The following is a 26,014-nucleotide window of genomic DNA, read 5'->3' as shown; positions in this document are numbered from 1 at the left end:
GCTGGACTGCGGCTCTGATGTTTCAACACAAAGGAGTTCTGGTTCTACAGATGAACCTGTATGGAAGATTCCATCTTCCTGTGTTGGATCTGAGTCTTCACTGAGGGAGTGTGGAATAGGGTCATCTACATATTCCATTCATAGACTGGAGGTGATCTGTTCAGGTAACACAGACAGTGGGCCTCATTTACCAATATTCTTCATACATTTCTTCAAAAGTTCAGAACATCCTAAGAAGAGTCTAGTCTTTTCATCACAAAAAAAAAGAATCTGAGTTAGGAGTGTTTTTCTAAAAATCCTATAGTTGGGGCGGACGGATGTCCGGGTTTTTGGAATGACGTCACATCCGTCTACTGCTTCTCTGAGTAACGAGGGATCATTCCTAAGCTGTGTTAGACCCATTTTAACCCTTTAAGACCTGAAGAAGCATCTATGTCACTTTTTGATTTGAGCTAAAAAAGCATTATTTTACACTTTGGCTATTCAAAAAATAGCTCATAGCGCGGCACTCGGTGCCGCGTTATGAGCTTGTAGATCTGCTATTTTTGAAAAGTCGTGAAAATGTGTGCAAATCTTTGAATATATATATTGTTTTAAAGCGAAACATTTTAACTTGAATCTTTGCTTCCGGGGGTCCCTGGAACACATATTTTTAGATGGCAAATGACAAATACATGTCATTTTGGGGGTCCTTGACATAGAAAAAATAACCACTGATATTATGGCGACATAAGTTTTTTCAAAAAACTGTTGAATCCCCCAGAAGCAAAGATTTGAGTTACAAATGTTCGCTTTTGTAACTCAAATCTCAAGATTTGCTCATGAGCTTGTATATCTGCTATTTTTTAATAGCCAAAGTGTAAAATGATGCTTTTTAGCTCAAATGAAAATGTGGCACAGATGCTTCTTCAGGTCTTAAAGGGTTAAGAAAAAATGAACGCAGATCTCCGTTCTTGGCAGACAATGTGTTAATTAGCATTGGTAGAAGCCCCACCAATCCTGAAATCTTACAATATCATACAACTGTACAATTGAAGAAAACATGAGAACCAATTAAAGCTGCAAGCAGCGATAAGCAGGGCCATGGCGTGATAGGCAAGAAGCGATATGGAACAATAGCACAATAAGACGTAGAGACAGAATAGATTGAACTTGAGACAAAGCAGCCCATGCAACTAACAAATGAACATTCTCAATAGCTGAGCTGAGTGCTGAGGGATGGTGGCTAGCAATCCAGGGTTAAGGACCTTACTCATGGACACCTCAACCCATGGCCATAAACAGGAATCGAACTCTCAACCTTTAGACTCACAGGCTGTTACAATAGTGATTGAGCTAAGGCTTCATCAAGATTATAGACTCTTGCCTTCTGCCATGAACCGAGCCCCTGTTTCACTAACAATAAGATCAGTTGTTCACAAAGCATTTACCAATAGAGAAATGTGATGCCTCCTCGGTACCAAAACTAGTGAAAGTAGCCAATCTACAAGCTCACAAAGTGTTGCTATCCAAAACATTGTGAGATTGTAGATCAGCTATTTTCACAAGGATATAGGGTAAAAATAACTACTCTCAAAAAGGCATTTCATGTTATCTTTAAAAATTGCATTATGCATTAATTAACACTAGTCCATACCCGGTCGATGCATCCGTGGGGGGATATGCGCACATGATCTGGCAACCCGGGAGGCAGTTCGTCCCATAGCTCGCGGGGCCATCCCACAGCTGGGCAGCCCCGTAACCATGGCGACATTCTTTTACACGAAAACGCTAATAAACAGCTGAGATTTGGTGAAATCGAAAAACGGGCTTCGCTGTTCCGTGCACATGGTAATGGTCAATGGCTGTGTGCAAATTCAGATCAATTGCTCCAGCCACTGAGGAGAACCGGGCAGAACTAATTTTGGTCTCACCACTACAGACAGACAGACGTTTCTCAAATTATAGGAGGATGATCATGTTTTGTGCAATGCCCCCCCTCACCCACTGTAAGATAGAGTTCTACTTTGGTTCACAGAATAATGAACATCACCATGGCACATCTACAAGAATGTGGGACAACAGAGTTCCATTCAAGCCATTTATTGTTCCGTTGCACACATGAGCATTTTATGATTGGGCAAGGAGGTGATGAGGCTTCACGGTCATGATTTTACACTATGAAAGATAGAAACACATGATTTTTATACAATTCAACATTTAACACTACAATAAACCAAGTGACATTCAATTAATACACCAAGTGACATTCAATATTTCTCTAAGATGAATGATTATTGTATTTCCCCGAATTCTATAATAAGTAATTATGTGCTATGTTCATTACACACACACGCACACGCGCACACGCACACACACACACACACACACACACACACACACACACACACACACACACACACACACACACACACACACACACACACAAGTTTCAAGGCAAACAACACATAACCCACAAATTGCAACATGCAACCTTGAACAAGTGAACTCACTTCAGTGACGCATGACCCAGGCAGGCAGGGTATATATACCAGCCCACTAATGAGTTGTGAGTGAAGACAGGTGTGATTGGTGATGAGTGAGAGCAGGTGAGAGGGGTGGATCCAATCCATTGGAATAGGGGGAGGGTTGCTGACTAGATGACTCTTTTCTACACCCACCCTCACTAACCTTAACCTCAGTTAAACAACGCCTAAACCTAACCTCAAGAAACACTATTTGTAAAACTGAGAATTCCAAATCATGATCACCAACACATTGTCGGGGACAGGGATCGAACCAACAACCTTTGGACTCATAGGCTGCCTCTCTTCTCATTGAGCTAGAAATATGGCCTCCCTGATGGTGTCTGTTAATATCTATAACTTTTTTCCGTCCGTTATGAACCAAGCCTCTTTTTCGCTAACTACTCTAGATCACTGGTTCACAAAACATTTACCAATAAAGATTTTGTTTGTCTCCTAGGAATGGAAACTAGTGAAAATAGTCGATCTACAAGCTCACAAGGCATTGCTATCTGAAAAGTTGTGAGATTGTAGATCGGCTATTTTCACAATGTCATACATAAAAAAACAACTACTCTCAAAAAATCATTTCATGTTATTTTTCTTTAAATTGCACATGTAATAATCAACAGGGTCATGTTTTGTACAATGCAATTTAATTGCAGCCAGCAATGAGTGAGGTTTGAACCGGGGACCTTCAGAATAAGAGGCTAACACTTTACTGATTGAGCTAATCGATCCACAGACCTCACTCAGTGAGAAAGGAGAATTCAAAGATGCTTTTTTATGAAGCCAGACCTCTACAATATCCATTGGCTTATGGAGGCTTCATTTTTTCACGTACAAACTTCTCTTCAACTGGGATTTTAAATAATAGTCCGTAGATTGAGTGTAGAACGTTTCACGCAAATTGCTCAAAAATCCCTGCAGAAACACAGGTTTAAGAGTTTTTCAAACTGCTCAAAATGGCGGAAAATCTAAGGGCGGAGCTTACTGTCAAAAGTGATAGATGTTTTCCTCATGAGTCAAGGCACATGTGTAAGCAAGTTACATGGCTGTCGGCCAAACGAGGCATGACTTATGCCTGTTTAAAGTTTGCATTTTTTTAAAATTGCTATAGCGCCTTTGGCCAATTGGTGTAAGATTGGTTTCAGTGATATTTGGAATGACCCTCTACATTACTGCAAAGTTTCAAAGAAATGTGAGTCTGCATGTATGTGTTAGGGGCAGATGAATAATTGTTATAAAACTGCAATATACATTGGCTCATAAAAGCTTGATTTCTTCATTTATGGAAAATCCGCCACTAATGATTTATCGGCATAGGTCCAAAGTATATGTGTAGAAAGTTTCGTGCAGATTGCTCAAAAATCCCAGGAGGATTTTCATATAATTCAAAATGGTGTGAGATCTAAAGGTCAGAGGTCATAGGTCAAAGTGACAAAGTTGTTCGTCATGAGGAGACATGTGTGTATTGAAGTTTTATGGCTGTAAGTCAAATAGGACATGAGTTGTACCTGTTCAAAGTTGGCATTTTTCAATTGAGTGCTACAGCGCCACCCTTTGGCCAATGGTTGTGAGTTTCGTGCCTTAGCCGTTTGCCCTCTACCATATTGCCGATTTTCGAAAAAAGTTACCACACGGTTAGGCCGTGACAGAACAAAACGGAAGAATAATGAAAGTGTAGAGATGCAATAAGGGTCCAAGGCCCTTTGGCCATGGCCCCTTAATTATTTTGGCACGTAAATTTCAGCACATAAACGTGTGTAAATGTGCTCTTGAGTGTGTGTAGATTATTTTCATACCGACCTAGGATCAAAGCGCAGCTAAGGAAACATTGGTGAATGTCAGGATCTTCGTGAAAACTGCAACTGCATCTCTGATTCTCTCTCTCTCTCTCTCTCTCTCTCTCTCTCTCTCTCTCTCTCTCTCTCTCTCTCTCTCTCTCCAGAGTCTGTGAGGTTGGTGAATGGGACTAGTTTGTGTTCAGGCAGAGTGGAGGTGAAGTCTAATCAGTCGTGGGTCTCAGTGTGTGAAGATGACTTTGACCAGCAGGATGCAGAGGTGGTCTGTAGGGAGCTTGGATGTGGGGCTCCTTCAGTCCTCCAGGGGGCGCTCTATGGAGAAGTGAACGCTTCATTGTGGACCAAAGAGTTCCAGTGTGAAGGCAATGAGTCTGTTCTCCTGGACTGTAGAACCTCAAACTCAACTAGAAACATCTGCTCACCTGACAAGACTGTTGGACTCACCTGCTCAGGTAATAATAATAATAATACAAACTATATCTGTTCAGCACTTTTCCAAGTTCACATGTGGGACACGTTGTGAGTTTATAGGTTGGGGATTTGGTCTAGAAGATCTAGAAGATCTAGAAGAAAAAGACAAATATAACTTAGAGTACCTTTAATGCCCTATATGAACATGGGAATATCATTTAAAAACAATAAATTATGAATGCATTTTGAGGGAATTATATTGGCTTCATTTGACATTCGTCATGATGGTTCTGTGTCTTTTTTTTGCATTAGGGCAGGGCATATATGAACATAATATACTACAGTATGTGTATTAACAATATAAAAAAGGTTAAACAACATTTAGGTGTGGTGATATGATGCAGATATTGAGTATTCACAGTATATGCAGTGTAGGGGTGGGACGATATGGGTATCTCACGATACGATATCTGTGGCGATATTAGGCCCTCGATAACAATAATATCACGATATTCGATATATTGCGATATCACAATATATTGCATGCAATTTCACCAATGATATATCACGATTGTCCTTGTATTCAATTCATGAACACATAAAATAGCACCAAACAGTTCAAAATCATCATTACACAAATACAGAGTCGGAAAAACAACGTATCACAAAAAAAAAACATAGATTTTTATTTTTTATCACGGGAGAAAGTATCGCGATATCGATATATCGTCCCACCCCAATGCAGTGTTAAAATTCCAACCTAAGCATAAAAGAGGCTTCAGACTCACCAGCTGTTAGACACAGTGCAGCCGGAGAGAACAGAACCCCATCATCCGTTAACAGAACACCACCATCCATTAACATGGAGGCAGAACTGGACACTTTGAGCTCACAAGGCATGTCTGTCTAAATGGTTTGTCACTCTCTTGTCTCTGCACAGAGCCTGGTGGTGTCCGGTTGGTGGGAGGAACCAGTTACTGTACTGGTATACTGGAGATGAAACCCCAGGGAGAGTGGAGACCAGTGGATGGTCAGTCTGACTGGAACCTGAAGTCATCTTCTGTAGTGTGTAGACAGCTGGACTGTGGCTCTGATGTGTCGACACAAAGGAGTTCTGGTTCTACAGTTAAACCTGTGTGGTGGATTACAACTGACTGTGTTGGATCTGAGTCTTCACTGAGGGAGTGTGGAACACAGATGTCTCATAATTCCTCTGTCAGTCTGGAGATTGTCTGTTCAGGTAACACAAACAATGACTATCTATCTATCTATCTATCTATCTATCTATCTATCTATCTATCTATCTATCTATCTATCTATCTATCTATCTATCTATCTAAATCGTAAACATTTAAACAGGAACATAGTGGCAAGGTTTTGGGCACTATCTTTTGTAGCAATAGACAATAATTTAAATAAAGAACCACTGAAACAGCACACTCCCACTTTACTGTAAGAATTTACAGGACATTGTCACACAGAATACATTTAGTGAGGACACTTTGGTTTGGAAGTCTGTATGTTGTCAAATATATCCTCAGTTTAGTTCATAATTAATGATCTGGTTCATATTATCAATATATTGCATTGGGTAAGTGCCTGCTTTCTTTGCATGGAGATGAGCAGTGAGGAGAGAAAGAGGGAGCAAGAAAGGGAAATGAAAATATATGAATTCATTTCAATTAGTAGTAATTCCAGCAATTCCGACACTTAATTACTGATTGAATATCTTCAAATACCTCTCATCCTGCAAGAATGGCATGACCCTTTGCATCCTGGCTTCTTTATCTGTCTCTGTTCTGTGAGCAGCAACACTCAATATCCATACTTCCCTAAAACCAAAGTGCAGTAGCTACGCAAATAATTTTACTGATAATGGTCAACCAAATTAGCTATCTGCATACAGTAAGTGATATTATACTAATTGTATGTCTGTTCTTGAGGTATTGTTTATCCCCCAAAATCATGACAGGCTAATTCTACCTTTGGGATACACAAATAAGTCAGTGTGTCCAAAAACGTTGACACTGCACTTTGGCTTTGTAGGGCAGCATAGAGCTCTGACACAAGGACGCAGTTCTTTCTGATGCTTTAAATGGTGGTTTAAATAAATAAACAACGTTAAGTGATATGCCAATATATCATGGATAAGTGTGCTAGGCCCCACACGTTCACTTTTCCTCAGCAGACCTTTCTTTGGCATCTTATCCAATCCATCATCTACTGTAACTAGCAATACAGTGGTGAGGTGTTCAGGACCAATGCTAATTTCTCATTTACTTTGACATTTTTATCATTTTTCCAATATTCTTGATCTCTAACTTTGGTTTAATTTCATTGGCTACTCTGTTTCAATATCTGCTGTTTTATCCAATCACCTCTGTCTTGTTACAGATCTGCTGTTTAAGCCAAACATCAGCATCTCCCCCACCATAAACAGGGTATCTGAGGGGCAGCAGCAGGGGCTGCAGGTGTTGGAGGGTTCAAACCTCACCATCAGTTGCTCTATCCAGCCGCAGTACAGTGGAGGCTCCTTCCACCTCACCTTCACTGGATCCAACACGACACACAACCACACCCAGCCAGCTCTCAATCACTCTGCCAACTTCCTGTTTTCTGAAGCAGACCACACCCACCAAGGGAATTACAGCTGTGCTTATCACGTCAATGTTGTTATAAATCACACCAATATGTTTTCTCATCATTTCTCCTCAGAGAGCGAGATCCTCTCTCTCACTGTCACAGGTAACCTGAATGAAATGACTTTTAAACTCACAATATGAAACTCAATCACTCGTACTGTATAAATGTTTTCTTACATGTTGTTTGGTGATGATTTTATTCCAACATATTTCTCTCACAGTCCCTCGTCTAATATCTGACATCATCAGAGTTACAGCCACAGTGGTGCTGGTGCTGCTGCTGTTGGTGCTGGTAATCAGCGCCCTCTATCGTCTCTGGAAGGTAATACATCTTTATTCAATACAAGACTGGAATGTAAAGGACAGTTAAACCAGAGTTCAATTGTCTTCATACAACAAACAAAAGAGAGATAGGAGGGTTCTCAACCACACTGACACAAAAGAACTTGGCCAATAAAAACAGCACTAGACTGCTTCAACACACTGTGTGGTTCAGTATCAACATTAAACTGCTTCAACAAACTGTGTGGTTCAGTATCAACACTAGACTGCTTCAACACACTGTGTGATTCAGTATCAACACTAGACTGATTCAACACACTGTGTGGTTCAGTATCAACACTAGACTGCTTCAACACACTGTGTGGTTCAGTATCAACACTAGACTGCTTCAACACACTGTGTGGTTCAGTATCAACACTAAACTGCTTCAACACACTGTGTGATTCAGTATCAACACTAAACTGCTTCAACACACTGTGTGGTTCAGTATCAACACTAGACTGCTTCAACACACTGTGTGGTTCAGTATCAACACTAGACTGCTTCAACACACTGTGTGGTTCAGTATCAACACTAGACTGCTTCAACACACTGTGTGGTTCAGTATCAACACTAGACTGCTTCAACACACTGTGTGGTTCAGTATCAACACTAAACTGCTTCAACACACTGTGTGGTTCAGTATCAACACTAAACTGCTTCAACACACTGTGTGGTTCAGTATCAACACTAAACTGCTTCAACACACTGTGTGGTTCAGTATCAACACTAAACTGCTTCAACACACTGTGTGGTTCAGTATCAACACTAGACTGCTTCAACACACTGTGTGATTCAGTATCAACACTAAACTGCTTCAACACACTGTGTGGTTCAGTATCAACACTAAACTGCTTCAACACACTGTGTGGTTCAGTATCAACACTAGACTGCTTCAACACACTGTGTGGTTCAGTATCAACACTAAACTGCTTCAACACACTGTGTGGTTCAGTATCAACACTAAACTGCTTCAACACACTGTGTGGTTCAGTATCAACACTAAACTGCTTCAACACACTGTGTGGTTCAGTATCAACACTAGACTGCTTCAACACACTGTGTGGTTCAGTATCAACACTAAACTGCTTCAACACACTGTGTGGTTCAGTATCAACACTAAACTGCTTCAACACACTGTGTGGTTCAGTATCAACACTAAACTGCTTCAACACACTGTGTGGTTCAGTATCAACACTAGACTGCTTCAACACACTGTGTGGTTCAGTATCAACACTAGACTGCTTCAACACACTGTGTGGTTCAGTATCAACACTAAACTGCTTCAACACACTGTGTGATTCAGTATCAACACTAAACTGCTTCAACACACTGTGTGGTTCAGTATCAACACTAGACTGCTTCAACACACTGTGTGGTTCAATATCAACACTAGACTGCTTCAACACACTGTGTGGTTCAGTATCAACACTAGACTGCTTCAACACACTGTGGTGGTGTTCAGTATCACCAAGCTGTATCCATGATGTCTGATAGACTTCATTCATTGTACACACATTTATGATTGTTCTCATCTTTCAATGTCCAATACTCCTCACCAGAAACATGTAGAGGTGTCACTGTCCACATTTAATTTATACTTAATCTGTGTTTGACTCAACATCATTCTGCATAAAGTAATCTGAAAGTCAGTATTAGTCTTCACCTTCTCAAGATCCCCTGGAAATTGCTGTTTTTATTTTATTTTTTTCAGGTCACTGTTGTTTGGACTTGCATAGTCACATCCTTCCTGGATATTGTTTTTGAACATTAATCATTGAACCTGGCCACTAGGTCATAGATATGGGTCATACTTGTATTTGTATTGGTTTGATTGGACAAGTTTCTTCTTCTTCTTTTTTTCTTCTGCTTATTCGTCGTCTTCTTCTTTCTTTATTTCTTTCTTTTAGGGACACAGACTGTTTTTTATTTAAGCAAAAAAAACAGTTTTTATTCAGTGACTTAAAGTTGGCTGCTTCTGTGTTTCTCCAGGCCAACAGAAGACATAATGCAGGAGTGGGGAACACTGCGAGGGTTTCTTACAACGTGAGAAGAGAGAATATTGATATAGTTTATTATAATGTTGTTGGTTCTGATGCTGAAGCTGGACCAAGTGAAGAGACAGAATACCACCTGTATGAAGACATAGATCAACAAAGAGGTGCTGAAGCTGGACCCAGTGAAGAGACAGAATACCACCAGTATGATGACATAGATCAACAAAGAGGTGCTGAAGCTGGACCCAATGAAGAGACAGAATACCACCAGTATGATGACATAGATCAACAAAGAGATGCTGAAGCTGGACCAAGTGAAGAGACAGAATACCACCAGTATGAAGACATAGATCAACAAAGAGTTGTTGAAGCTGGACCCAGTGAAGAGACAGGAGTCCAGGACACAGAGTTGTAATGCCCCATTCACACATACAGCTTCAGCGCTAAGGACTAAGTTTCTAAGTTTCAATGCAATGTCTATGCACGAGTGTTTCACAGTTTCCTGAGCGCTGTGAAGCTAGACAGCAGAAAGCATAGCTTCAAAACTGAAAAAAGCTGAACTTTGAAGCTATTGTGAAGCTAGTGCACAACGTCCAGCCAATCACAGCCCCCCTCTTCCCCCATTTCTCCTCCCGCTCCAGAGACAAAAAAATCTTCTCTGGTCTGTGTTAGAAGCGGTGATCACATTAAAACCTTACTTATTAAACTGTGTACATAAAATATATATTCACTATTGAATCTGTTAGTTACACCAACATTTTCTTGTGAAGCAGTTAGTTTATGCTTACTTATTAATATTATAAAAATCACTCGTGTCATTTCTTTGCCTGTCTGTCTGTGTGCTGAGGCTCTGTGAGGGAGCACAGGGGCTCGCGCTGGTCGTGGAGAGGCTCCCCAGACAGCAGCGCAGTGTGAGCGGGGGGGGGAGTACAGGTTATTTGTCAGCTTATTTATCAACAATCTAGTCATTTTAGAGGATAAATATGTCATGTACAGTAGTCGCTTAATAAGGATTCCTTTCTCATGCACAGCTGCCATTTTTTATTTTAAATGCGGAACTGTCCATACAGTCCATTTGTTCACAACAAGCAAACACATGCTTATACAGGAGTGACAGCTACCACAAATAATCGTGGACACGCCCGATTATTGCTTTTAGATTGAACCGTGTCCGTGCATGTCCATCCTTTTCATCCAGTAATTATAACTATCACATAACTGATCAATTATCGTATAAATGCAGCTAATTGATCCTACTATAGATGTATGTGTGCAGGTGATCACCCTTTTCATCCAGTAATTACAACAATCATATAACTTATCGGTTAATAGTAAATGGAGCTAATATCACACCAGATTCATGTGTGTAGGCTTTGGATGTCACAGTAACATGTAGAGTCTCTAATGTGTGAGGTCTTATAGGTCTAATACTGAATGAATTGGTTCTTGATTGTATGTGATTGTTCATTTATCATTCAGTTCATAGATTTTCACTTAGTGAACCATCACAGTCTGAGGTACAGAATTGATCTCTGGTCTAGATTTGGTTGGGTTGTAAGATCTGTTTCTATAGGCAGAAGATCATTTTACAATGTGTGCACTTTGTTAAGTTTAGATGTTTCAGGTGCTTGCTAGATCGTTTTAACAATATTTGTTATGAGCAGCAAGCCATAGTGTAAATAGAAGGTTTATTGTGTAAGATTCTTTATGAGCTCATAATATATAATAGAGCTTTTTATCTTTTATGTCGGGTAAATGTTCTGTATTGTGTTGTATATGTGTAAATCCTCTGGGGTTGGGGGTAGGGGGGAAACATTTATTTCTTTGTACGTTGATAAATAAAAACAAAAGTCCTTGATGAAAATGAAGAGTGTGCTCTCCTCAATGTGTTGTGTGTAGTAGAGGAAGCTCTCATTGCTTGGTTACCATGAACACAAACACATCCAACAGCTTTTCAATGCTTTCATAACAGCAGCAGGACACACACACACACACACACACACACACACACACACACACACACACACACACACACACACACACACACACACACACACACACACACACACACACACACACACACACACACACACACACACACACACACACACACAAGTGTTTTCAACAAGCATCTTATCAAAGTAATGTAATTCTCTATTCTGATGGATTACTTTGGATTACATGCTGTGCTCTCTGCTGCTTACTGTATCTGTTCTGTGTTGGATATATTCAAACGTGATGTTTGTTTTAGTGCTGGACCAAGATCATTTCTGAGTCTTTTCTCCACTGACTCCGAGGCTCCATCAAAGCTGTAGGTTTAAACTACAAGGTCTAAACCAGGGGTCTTCAACGTTTTCAGGCCAAGGACCCCCTAGCAGAGAAAGAGATGAAGCAGGGACCCCCTTCATATTGTATAAAAATGTGTTTCAGATAAACTTTTGCTGCTCTTTTTTCCTAAGAGCAACAAGCTCACAACGCCTCACGCTGCCAGGCGTTGTGAGCTTGTAGATCTGCTATTTTTGGCTAAAGTTCTCCTCAGAAAAGGGATGTTAGGGTTCAAGTGGTTAAGGTAAAAAAAAAATCATATCACACTAAGATTTGGCGGACCCCCTGTAGTAACTCTGAGGACCCCCTACGGGTCCCGGACCCCCTGTTGAAGACCCCTGGTCTAAACAACAAGCTCATAGCGCACTGCCACACAATGCGTTGTGAGCTTGTATATAGGGACACTACAGTTCATGTTGCTATATATTAGTTTGGAGTCTGCTCCTGTGGAGCGTGTTACTAGTGTCATCAGTTGCCTTCTGGAGCCTCACAAAGAATCAATTTCCCACCAAATACAAACTTCTTTCTTTTACAACTATGATATTCATTCAGTTAGAAAAGGATGGGAACGTTGGGAACGATGCCCATTGAGATATATGAATAATTCATAGAAGGATGTATGTTAGTATAAGCCACTTAACGTGAGCTATGCGGTGTTGAGTTCTGCGGATTTGGAACATATCGTTCCCGTCAGTTCCCGTCGTTCAGATATACGCTGTCCAGAACCGCTGATCCAACCGATATGCCCATATATTGGCATATACTGTTGACATCAGGGATCTCCATATATGGGCATAAAAGGGAGACGCAATAACCCCACATTTGCAAGACCACTTTGGTAGAGGTTTGGGTTGTGTAGTTCATGATGTAACTCCAAAGGTGGACAAGAAATAAAAAATAATTTCTCCATTGACTAGAAATTGATAATTTAAAATATGCTCCTCATTGACTTACATTCAGTGAAGAGGCTCTTTTAAACCCGTAATATATATATATATATATATATATATATATATAATATATATATATATATATATATATATATATATATATATATATATATATATATATATATATATATATATATATATATATATACAGACATTTTTTTATAATATTAAAAAAAAATCTGTAATATATTATCAAAAATCTAACAACAATATGAACTATAGTGTTAACAGAGTGACAATGACATATCACGAGTCATTGTGAAACAATTATGATTCATGGTCACACTATTTCAGTAATATAATTAATTTGATTATATCTTATTGTATTTATTTAATTTTATTTGAATGCAAGGTCATTAAAATGAGTCCATATTCAAACACATGTGTTGAATTAACTGTGGAAAAACTTGAAGAACAAGGCACTGGATTAAGTAAGCTTGGCTGTTAGCCTGCTCCTGACCAGGCTAACTTCACAGCTAAATTGTCATGGTAACTAAGGTAGGATTGCTTCAATTCTCTTTTGAGGAATCGGGTCATGGCTAAACTTGGCCAGGGTGAACTGGCTAAACTAATCTTCAAGCTAATTCAGCTTTTGAGGAACCGATTCAGCCCTAATTCTGGCTAAATTAAGCCAGGATAGGTGTTAAAGCCAGGCTTAAGCTCTAATTCCCTTTTGAGGAACAGGCCCCAGGACAATCCCATGATGTCGGGATCCGCCTGGAAACAGCGTGGCTCCTGTGTGAATCTGGGACTTGTGACCAGCCAGTGATCAGTCATACAGTGTTGGGACTAACACGTTACAAAGTAACGCTTCCTACAATGCATTTGCCTTTCACTTACATGATTATTCAGACACAGTTTAAAGAACACAGTCTTTCCAGTGCCAACATGCTAACACCAAAATAATAAACAAAATAAACTAGAAAAAGTGCTCCTCGGAGCACAACTCTCCGCCAGAAGACTTGTGTTGGGAATGTTGGGAATGTTCTGTCTGACTCTGTATAAGTGTCCTATCCGTCCTGTCTGTATAAGTGTCCTATCCCTCCTGTCTGTATAAGTGTCCTAAAGCCTCTCTAGATGGGAAGGCCTCGATCCTACAAATGCTTAGTTAACAGCTAAGCGCCAGCAGACTTGTGTTGGGAATGTTGGGAATGTTCTAATTCTTATGTTCTAACTGTCCTATCCATCCTGTCTGTATAAGTGTCCGATCCGTCCTGTCTGTATAAGTGTCCTATCCGTCCTGTCTGTATAAGTGTCCTATCCGTCTTGTCTGTATAAGTGTCCTATCCGTCCTGTCTATGTAAGTGTCCTATCCCTCCTGTCTGTGTAAGTGTCCTATCTGTCCATTTCTCAGCCATGTCAACTCGAAATCATGCTCGCTGGCTTGGGCGCTTAGCTGTTAACTAAGCATTTGTAGGATCGAGGCCTTCCCATCTAGAGAGGCTTTAGCTTAATTAAAGTATCTGCTTTGCATGCAGGATTGTTGGAACTGTCTTACCTCACTTTGAAAGAGGCACAGACTCTTTCAAAGTGACGCATGTATTTTATAGGCCGCTATACGTCACTAGCCAATCGGATCACACTATTTCACCGTATTGTCACGTGTCACGTGAGGCTTGACCAATGTTAGTCCCAGTTTCAGAAAGTGAAAACAAACTCTCCTGGCGGAGAGAATAAATACCACACACTATAAACATGACTCTGATCAAAAGTACAGTTTAGTAGTCGAGAGAGAGAGAGAGAGAGAGAGAGAGAGAGAGAGAGAGAGAGAGAGAGAGAGAGAGACAGACAGACACACACACACACACACACACACACACACACACACACACACACACACACACACACACACACACACACACACACACACACACACACACACACAGAGAGAGAGAGAAGAACAAGGGGATAATAAACAGAAGACAAACTTGAATGTTTAACTTAGACAAGGTGACATATACAATACAATACAATACAAAGAACTCAAAGCTTAGAAGTTGCATGTTTTCTTCTGTTCCAGGCTTTATGGATAACATTTTAAATTGCAAATGTATGGTTATCAAATAAATATTTAACTAAATGGCTATCCAGGGCCAGACCTACATGTACTTTGTCAAAGAGAGTTTTTCTTAAATCATAATAACATGGTCAGTACAGTAGAAAGTGGGTTTCATCCTCCACTTCACAATAGCCACATAGTCTTTGATCTAATTCTGTTCCAGTGAACCGTCCTGTTTCAATATGTAGTGGCAATATTCCCGAGCGACACTGTGCACACAGAGATCGCTAGCTCTTAGATCATACACCATTTATTATTATTACTTTTTTTTTTAATGCAGGAAAAAATCAACCAAATTAAATAAAAATCCATAGGCTACATTTCCAAGAAAAAAAGAAAAGAATAATAATTGTGTAAATAGCATCTAGATAGTATCTAGATCTACAAACTGTGTGAACTTGTAGATCTGCTATTTTCATTATTAAATAGGGCTTGCATCGTTCATAATGTAAGTTTGGGTTCTGGTGAGACATCAAATGTATCCTAATGAGTCTCGAGCTTGAAAATGTTTGTAAACCACTGATCTAAAACATCTACATTATGATGTAGTATGGACAGCCCATCAGAGCACCATTGACTTCCATTATAACGTTTGAGTTAAATATAAAAAATAAAACATATCGTTGTCGGGCAGAAACCTTGTATTTCCATATTTCAACGTTTTATGTTTTTTTGTAAATGAATGCACTAAAGTGTCTACAAGCTCACGCTTCAAGATGTGACGCATTATGAGCTTGTGGATCTATTTTTCGTTTGTTATATTACTTCTATTTTAGACATTTTTAATATAATCCCCTAATGCAGAGTTACTCAGGTGGGCGATGAGGATATTGCAAATGGGTCCCCAAATAATTGGCAAAACACTAAGATGAATACTAAGAAGATATACATCCTACTATCCTACTATCCTACTATCCTACTATAATTCTAGTAACCTCTGTGCGTTTGTAGTGGTGGTGGTGGTGGTGAAGCTACCCGGTTCTCCCCACTGGCTGGACCAATTGCTCTGATTTTGCACACAGCCATTGACCATTACCATCTGAACTTAACTGTGAAGCCCGTTTTTCAATTTAATCAAATCTCAGCTTCTTATTAGCGTTTTTGTGTCAAAGAATGTCGTCCCATAGCTGCGGCTGCCCAGCTATGGGACAAACTGCCTCCCGGGTTGCCAGATCATGTGCGCATATCCCCCCACGGATGCGCTGCGCCGACCGGGTATGGTCTAGTCCTACTATAATTCTAGTAACCTCTGTGCGTTTGTAGTGGTGGTGGTGGTGGTGAAGACACCCGGCTCTCCTCACTGGCTGCACCAATTGCTCTGATTTTGCACACAGCCATTGACCATTACCATCTGAACTTAACTGTGAAGCCCGTTTTTCAATTTAATCAAATCTCAGCTTCTTATTAGCGTTTTTGTGTCAAAGAATGTCGTCCCATAGCTGCGGCTGCCCAGCTATGGGACGAACTGCCTCCCGGGTTGCCAGATCATGTGCGTATATCCCCCCCACGGATGCGTCGACCGGGTATGGTCTAGTTCATATAAAACATGTAAAAGAATGGTACGTTTTCTTCAAAGCCTTGAAAAGTGAATTTACATATGATACTGCTAAATAGGGACATGCTCTGAAAATGAACAAGGCCCACCCATCTAACCACGATCATTTCTAAAAAAATATATATATTTAAGTTATAGAGGGCCATTTTAATGCATTGATTTAGGCATATAAGGCTTATCGGCCAGGGATCCAGTGGTCAGACATGGGCTGCAAACATTTTCAAGTGGGCCCTGATCCAGAAAAAGTTGAGAACGAACAGCCCTAATGCATTCCCATATAGGCTCTATTCACAGCAGCCATATTATGAAGACATTCACAGGTGTTACCAATGATACTAATTCTGGTTCCATTCTGGTCAAACAGAGTCAGGGTTGCTGATATTGTGCATGTTGGCTCACTGGAAACACTCTGTTACACCAGTGGGTCTACAGTTGGGGTCCAGGGACCCTCATGGGCTTCCAAATGGCCCCTTACAGGTGTGTAACTCTGAGAGTGTACAAATGGGTCCATTTGGTTCCATTTGTACACTCTCAGAGTTATGGGGGTCGTGGAAACCACTGTGCTACACTAAATGGAACAGAGTCTTCATAATATGGCTGCTGTGAATAGAGCCTATTCCCATACTGTAACCATAACTCCACATTCTATGATGACCCAAAGTGCATCCTGGGAAATATGCAAATGTGCCAGATTCAGCGAACACGCCCCCAGCGTCCAGAGCTCGGAGAACACACAGCAGACTGCATGTATCCTTTTGAAGATTCATTTTCAAAACTTGACATTTCTGTATCGTAAACATGTTTGGTTGCTAACACATTATTCTGTGATGTGACAAACTGAGAAACATAACTATTACATCTAATACTCTGTTACAAGTAAAAGTACTGTATTCAAAATGTTACTTTATTCTTTATTAGGATCCCCTTTTAGCTTCCACAAAGTGGTCGTCAGTCTTACCGGGATCCACACAATATTTCAATAATAAAAACAGACAGTAGTTGAAATTGTGCTATAACTAAAACAAAAAAAGGCAAAGCAGTCAAAACATTTTAATCAGGAAATAAGCTAATATTTTGTTACTTGAGTAAAAGTATAAAAGCTTTGGCAAAGAAATATACTTAAAATAGCTGATCTACGACCTGCAGAGCTTTATTAATTTATTTATTTATGTATTTAGTTAGTTAGTTAGTTGGCTAGCTAGCTAGCTAGCTACCTAACACTAACAGATTTTTCTGGTTTCCAGGCTAGCACAGGGACGCAATTTTGACATTCAGGTCAAAATTTGTGTCAAACCAGGAACATGATTGTGTCAAAGGTCACGTCAAACCCAATCTGGGAACCCAGGTAAAAAAAAGGAAAAACACCCACAGCGCCCTCTGCTGTTTTTTACCTTTGAATTTGACTCTGGGGGTAGCTCCCGAACGTGGGTACAGGAAAAAGGCCCGTTTGGTCTGCCCTCAGCCCTCCTCTTCCGGTGGTGCGCCTATGTTTTCATTCCCACTAACAACATTTCTCCATGGAACACTAACACCATTTCTCCCACGGAACATGGATCATTTTGGTATGAGCCCACTTGTTTCTATGCTGGAAGAACAAGTTAAAATGTTTCTAACTTTCCGGGGTTTTGTCGGCTCCGAGGACGCTATTGTTAAATAAGTTTGGGTTTGTTTCCAGTGGGAAGCGAATGCACAGATGTAAATCCCGGCCACTACATTTGATTGGGTAAAGCGTGGCCTGCTTCCTGATTTGAAGGCACGCCCACTTGTGGGCTAATGTTGACACGTTCTGAACGGGGCTACCAACAGATTCAGTAGCGCAGCTCTGAATCTGTTCTTGAGAGATTATGTCAAACCAGACACAGGATCTAAGTGTCACAATAGAAGAGCAGGGAGACCAAATACAACCACCGCAATTGTCTAAGTTATATTGTATTAGACCATATCCGTCGGGGGATATGAGCACCAAAAGTGCGTCATGGTCCGCTTGTTTCACGGATGGTCCGCTTGTTTCACGGATGTGGCAACACGCACGTGATTTGGCAACCCGGGAGCCAGCGAACACAAAAACTGTAATAAACAGCTGACATTTGGTGAAAGTGAAAAGCGGGCTTCGGTGTTCCGTGCACATGGTAATGGTCAATGGCTGTGTGCAAATGCAGATCAATTGCTGCAGCCACTGAGGAGAACTGGGCAGAAGAGATTTTGGGGAAGCACGCACAGACAGAGCTGTGTAAAATAATTATAGGATGATTACTCTACTATACAGATAAGTTATATTGTATCAACATACTCTACCATACAGATTGTATAAGTTATATTGTATTAACATACTCTACCATAAAGATTGTATAAGCACGGGTGCACATAACTGGTGCGCAAGTGCGCATGTGTCGTCAAAATGCATTCTGCGCGGCACATCAAACGAAGGGAGGAGCTCTCACGTCCCTACAGCTGGGACCGCTGGGAGAGGAATTTACTTCCTGAAGCCACACTCAAACATTCACGGTGATGCACGCGCCCGCCCCATACGCGCCCCCCATACACACCCATGAGGCGGAAGGGGAGGGGACGCATGCTGCACATGAATGTGTGAGTGTGGCCTCGAATCCTGACACGGTCAATCGCACACAGCAAGCTGCTGGCTGCGTTACAGGCACTCGTCACAGATGATGAACGCACCGTAATGTGGTGCAAAATAGCACTGTGTAATATATTTCTGTTGGCCTTCCACAGAGCGAAACATGCACGTCCTATGCGTTCATTTGAAGAGGACATTCCACCATTCAAGAGGCTTGGAGTTAATGTCGGGAGTGCCTATCATTTATGAGAAGGGGGGTCCCACATCATGCAGACCATTGCACAGACAAGTTATCCATGTATCCCTCTTTTATCCATCCTGCGAGATGTGTCGCGGCAAAATGTTTTTATTTCTTTATTTGGTGTGCACCAAGTAACATGTGCTCCCATGAGAACTAAACCAAAAAAGTTATGTGCACCCCTGTGTATAAGTTATATTGTATTAACATACTCATAGATTGCATTAAATAACGTTATTTTGTTCACACACAAAAACAAATCCTGACACAAAACGCATGGACACACCTATGGGACACACACACGCACGGACACACACACACACACACACACACACACACACACACACACACACACACACACACACACACACACACACACACACACACACACCTGCCTACAACTATATTATCTTGGAGGAAGTGGGCCCCGAACCAATGTACTGTTCCTTATCCAACCCCTCTGACCAAGTTAGTGATCAGTGTTTTACAAAGCATCCACACAGTTTGGTCTCATGCAACTGTTGGTGAAAGTACTGCATTAGTAGGATCTTCTGGAGACTGGATTATAGTTTTCTTGGAGACCTTGCTCTTATTTTTCATCCTTGGAAGTGAGTTCATTTTGCGTCTTTTACTGTCCTTGTTTAAGATCAATCCTTTCCTCAGCACAGGCGGAGGTGTGCGTGTTTTGTTCATGACGGTGGATGTTGGGACACGTTTGAGGAGCAGACTCATCTCTGTTGAGTTGGAGGTGGAGGGAGCAGCAGACACAGTAGGCTTGGGTTTTGGTGAGATCTTTTGTTTTCTGTTTTTCAGTGGGGATCTAGCTGGGGTCTTCTGTGATTGGACCGTCAGGGAGGAGGATCCAGCCGGAGTCTTCTGCGATTGGACCGTCGAGGGGGAGGATCCAGCCGAAGTCTTCTGTGATTGGTCCGTCGGGGAGGAGGATCCAGTCGAATTCTTCTGTGATTGGACCGTCAGGGAGGAGGATCCAGCAGTAGTGTTCTGTGTTTGGACCGTCGGGATGGAGAATCGGGCCCTAGTCTTCTGTGATTGGAGTGTCGGGATGGAGGATATAGCTGGAGTCTTCTGTGTTTGGACCGTCGGGGAGGGGGATCCAGCTGGAGTCTTCTGTGATTGGACCGTTGGGTTGGGGGACCCTGTGATGACTCCCACCACCTTCAGGTTAATGGGAGCCTCTGCTCTTCCTGCCATGTTGCGTGCCTGACAGCGGTACTCTCCTGCATCCTCGTACGTCAGTCCGTTCAGACTGATGATGGACCAACGCACTCCCACTCCTGGAGACTCCTGCATGACTGAAAGACAACAAACATGACAACAGATGAGACATCTGACCATTTCAAAGGGCCTGCCATTGGCTCTATAGTCCAAGCCTTGTCATGGAGAAAGGGTGGCATTTGCCACCTGGGTGGCAATTCAGTGGAGACAAAAAGGCAAATCAGGCACTGACATAGACTGAGTCTGAGTGGAGCATGTGGATGTAAATAATATACATGCATAGCGAATTAAAACTTTAATCAGTTCATCGTACCCGGAAGTTATGCGGGAACGCCTGAGTGGCAAAAAACTACTTTCTGGCCTTGACAGCCCATACATCCAAACAGAAAAGTCCAATCTGATTGTATTAAACAACGGTAAACTCACCAACATGGCAGCTGTACGGAAAGCTTGAATTATCCTCTATCTATCTGCAAAGTGTTTGTTTCATAAAATCCAATTCGTAGACATGTTATGAGATACTTTCTGTCAATAAATTCTGTGCAGGTGATTCTTTTTCAAGTGTCAGAGTTTGGAAGCGCTCGTTTTCAGTAACGCAACGTCCTGCTGCCTCCTGCATTATGTGCACATTAGAAACAGGTGGTACGCAGGAGCGTTGAGTAATTCCAAACACTTAACGCTCCATGCTGCTCAATGGTTTGCCACTCAGTCTAGATGAGGGGGGCGTGTCCCGTGTTCTCTATAATAATAATATTATTATTATTATTCCCGATGTATATGATGATTTGTAACAATACTGACTAGAATATATGTAACTATACTGACTAGAAGGATATGTAAGGGAGCAGAACAGGAAAAGCACCTACAGACTTCCAATGTCTTGAGTAGCTGTTGGGAGCCCTCTGTAGTGTCTGCTTGCTGGCAGCAATCTGTGCGGAGGAATTGAACAATAATATAGGATTAGTTGTATTGAAAATCTAAAGGTTGAGAAGCAGGCAGTGCAGTTGCATACTAACGGGTATAGACTGAGGTCTTGATCCAGGTCAGGGTGGGTGTGGGGTAACCAGTAGCATACTAACGGGTATAGACTGAGGTCTTGATCCAGGTCAGGGTGGGTGTGGGGTAACCAGTGGCATCACATCGCAAGATGACGTTGCTGCCCAGTGGGGAGGTGACCCTGGTGGCTACAGGCTGGACGGACGGCCTCATACAATCAGCCTGGGTCAACAGAGAGCCTGCCTGCCCCAGGGTCCTAGTGCAGGTCATACGCTGGTCCATGAGGACCACGGGGCTTCCCAGGGTCATGGACAGGGTTGTCACCGTGGAGATCTGGCAGTCACACAACCAGGGGTTGTCATGGAGACCTGGGGTATGCAGCACAAGTGGTGATGGGGACTGGATTAGCCACTGGTGTACGGTGTGTGAAAACATTTAATTGTAGGAATGTGTTAATTTTAGCCTCTAAACTACACTGACAGTTCTAGATTGATTAAGTTAGCTTGTTTTTATTGGCTCTGGTCAGACCATTCATATGCTGGATTGTCCGGGGGAAGAATATTTAGCATTCTACTTCTCAGTGGGCCTTGTGGCTACTGAGACATTTTACATGTGGCATCATCTGAGACATCTGTGGTTGGGATGACAACGATTTTGATGATTCTCGCAAAAAAATTGAAATAATAATAATGTTGTATTAATTCATGCGCAATGTTACGGACCGGTGTTGACCACCTCCAGCCATAGCTGCGTGCATGCATTATGTACGTACATGAATTCAAATCAACGACAACACACAGAACCCCGTACTGCCCAGCATCGGGCTGACGGGAGCAGAGACAACTTAAAGCCGTACTTGGTCACAGCAGATAAACCATTTTCAAACACTTGACTTTTCATTAATAAGAGAAAAACAAATGCAGCTGTTGTGAGATAGACTTTCCCCGCTATTTTATTAAAATAAAAAATAAATAACAGAAACAGACATACATTTATAATTAAATCGTTCAGTTTTTGTTTGGTTTAGTATTTTTTCATTTAATTCAGTCTGACCAGAAGCAGGGATAAAAGGGATATCAAAAGCAGAGGCGTGGAGGCAAATGGAAACCGTAATGCACCCAGCAGTTCAATGTCTTCCTAACTCACTGTACCCAGAACCCTGCGCTGGACCCAGTCTGCCTGCTGCGCTGGTGCCAGAGGGAACCACAGGTCCAACATCTCTGCTGGTAGTCTGGTTAACCTGGAGAGGAGAGGAGAGGAGACGAGACGAGACGAGACGAGACGAGACGAGACGAGACGAGACGAATTAATTTGTGTACAGTAGGGCAGTGGTTCTCAATCTTTTTCATGCCAAGGATCCCCAAAATGATATGTATTTGGCCGCGGACCCCCATCTCAAATATTTTGTAGCAAAGATTTGAGTTACAAATGTTCGCTTATTAAAAATATATATATATTCAAAGATTTGCACACATTTACACGATTTTTCAAAAATAGCAGATCTACAAGCTCATAGCGCGGCACTCGGTGCCGCGCTATGAGCTTGTATATCTGCTATTTTTGAATAGCCAAAGTATAAAAGGTTAAAATTATTGTGACGCTATATTAACACATTTTGCTGGGGACCCCCTGGTACCCCCCCAAGGACCCCTGGGGGGGGGGGGTCCTTGGGGGGGTAATCTCGGCCACGCCTTCAGTAAGTTACTGTGTTCTAAGTTCGATAAGTTACTGTGTCACTGTGCCTGTCTAAGACCCTATAGCGTATAGCCCTGTCACTGTATATTTGTACACTATATATTATTTAGTCATTATTGTCATTCTATTCTATTTTCTTGTTTTTAATATTCTTTTCATTATATGTATGTAGCACAATCTGTGGCACAAGTCCCAACAACATTTCACTGCTTGTACCTGTATACGTCAGTGACAAATAAAACTTAAAGGACGACTTCACCCATTTTCAACCTATCTTCATATAATAGGTCCTCACTAATGCTCATGATAAAACTGTACCATTCTTTTCTACTCGGTCTGTGTCTCATAGGAGAGCTGTGGACAGTTCAGAAACCCATCTACCAGTGACATCATCAATGGGGAATCCAAGCTAATAGAAACTGCAGGCTTTGTATTCCTGGAAAGTTGCAATAATATAAGCCATTGTTCTCGCGTTAATAACAATCTAAATAAAATGTTTTAAATCTTGTTGAAAAAAAATCCTGCCTAATGATGATGTCACTGGTAGACGGATTTCTGGACTGTCCACAGTCCTCCTATGAGACACAGACCAAGTAGAAAGAAATTGTACCATTTTATCATGATCATTAGGGAGGGCCTATTATATGAAGATAGGTTGAAAATGGGTGAAGTCGTCCTTTAATGAATCTTGAATATAGAAAATAATTTGACATAATAGACTTTTACACAACACCTACCTGTTGCTCGATAGGTCGAGGTAAGTGACGTTGTAGAGGAAGCGAGCGGCGCGTGCAGGCAGGGCGGTCAGCTGGTTGTTATGCAGAGCCAGGGTGCGCAGGCCGGGCGTCGCCCTCAGGGCTTCCCAGGGGAAGCTGGCCAACAGGTTCCCGTCCAGACGCAGCTCTCTGAGGGCCTTCAGGTTGAGGAAGCTGCCGCGACGGACGGACTTGATGGAGTTGTAGCTCAGCCACAGGTACTGTAGCCGGGTCAGGCTGGAGAAGGCCGCCTTGGGCACCCTGGAGATGGAGGTCTTCTCCAGGCGCAGTTTGACGGTGTCAGCGGGGACGTTGGTGGGGACGGTCACAATGCCAGGGTCACTGCATCGCACCCATCTGATCCGTTCAACACAACAAGGTCTAGAGCAGTGATTCCCAACTTTTTTCATTTCGAGGACCCCCAGTTTAACCCATTAAGACCTGAGGCCGCTTCTAAACATATTCAAAATCCTAAAAAAAAAATATGAACAAAAATTTGAAGAAAAAAAATGTTCACGATTTTTCAAAAATAGCAGATCTACAAGCTCGTAGCGCGGCACTCGGTGCCGCGCTATGAGCTTGTAGGTCTGCTACTTTTGCATAGCCAAAGAAATCTAAAGTGACAGAAATGCGTTACAAGTCTTAATGGGTTAATATGGATTAGACCACGGACCCCTATTAGATAGCTTTTTTCTCTTTTTTTCAATCTCTGTCCCAAATCTACACTGTAAAATCCTCAGTGTTAATTTAACTCTGAGAGTGTACAAATGGAACCAAATGGACCCGTACTCAGGAATGTGACAAAAACAAACAAAACAAAAATCTCCATGAGTTCAAGACAATCATGGGGACCTCGTATATATATAACAAATAGCGAAAATAGCCGATTTACAAGCTCACGTGTCACGTCACATGTCACATCGTGAAAAGATGTGAGCTTGTAGACCAGCTATTTTCACACATTTTGAAATGTTTTGAAAGCATAAGATTATCAAGTATATTATGATCTGTTTTGGCCATAGTACATTATTGATTGTTGATCATTTGTAGCGGCCATTTCTTTGTATATGTATTTGTCATATCTGCCCTGTGCTGTCAGAAATGTTCTAATGCCCAAAGATTTTTAGCAAGTTCAAGACATAGTGTGCAGGGTCTTTCCCATTTTTGGCATTTGGACGTTCCTTTTGTCCTATGATAACTTCTAGGTGTGCATCGGCTTTTAGACAAGTGACAAGTCCAATGTTCAATGCCAAAAAACACAATTAAATGATTCCTCTCAGTTATTTGTGTGACAATGAATCGTCGTAATAAAATGGATGGTGACATGATGGTGACAGGCAGTCCTACCTGAGGTCTCCATCTGTCCCGTTGATCCCATAGACACAGACACATAGCGATGGACAGCAGTGGACGGCTAACAAGCAACACTGCAACACATAGATGAAAACCAACAGCTCCATCCTTCAGCACACACCGGCTCTCTGTTCCTCCATCTCTATTCCCAGACACTCACAGCCCGGTCTATCCAGCACTTTGACATTCTAGCGGCCGGTATTTGCAGAGTGAAACCGAAGCCAGATTAGCTGGGATTATGTCTGTACAAGCAGGGTTTAATCCTGCACTTCTCTGACAGAATAGAGGAATTACAACATCAATAGGTTGAGTATACCATACGCATGGCATGAAATACACCAGTGATTCTCAACCAACAACTCAACAAGTTTGATATGCATTAGGCCACTGACCCCCATTTGGGGGGTACACTCTGAGTGTACAAATCCATGCCTTTGCTTTTGATATCCTGACCTCTGGTCATTTATAGGCTCTATTCACAGCAGCCATATTATGAAGACATTCACAGGTGTTACCAATGATGCTAATGAAGGCTCTGTTCCATTCTGGTCAAACAGAGTCAGGGTTGCTGATATTGTGCATGTTGGCTCACTG

The 26,014-nt window shown here is 41.7% G+C and overlaps 1 protein-coding gene across 1 annotated transcript; it reads right to left on the bottom strand.

Annotated features, from left to right (window-relative positions):
• Positions 1-19,895: 19,895 nt before the first annotated feature.
• lrit3b (leucine-rich repeat, immunoglobulin-like and transmembrane domains 3b) lies at positions 19,896-25,527 on the bottom strand (the record flags this gene model as incomplete). The annotated part of the gene is made up of 6 exons (XM_084045957.1): positions 19,896-20,698; positions 21,488-21,550; positions 21,701-21,985; positions 22,769-22,857; positions 24,050-24,424; positions 25,415-25,527. The coding sequence occupies 6 exons, from the start codon at positions 25,525-25,527 to the stop codon at positions 19,896-19,898; spliced, it is 1,728 nt and encodes a 575-aa protein (XP_083902083.1).
• Between the last annotated feature and the right edge of the window lie 487 nt (positions 25,528-26,014).

Source organism: Gymnoscopelus microlampas (assembly GCF_963454915.1).
Source record: "Gymnoscopelus microlampas genome assembly, chromosome: 20".
Taxonomy (NCBI): Eukaryota; Metazoa; Chordata; class Actinopteri; order Myctophiformes; family Myctophidae; genus Gymnoscopelus; species Gymnoscopelus microlampas.
Note: the sequence above shows the minus strand (reverse complement) of the source record. Positions and strands in the feature narration are given on the sequence as shown.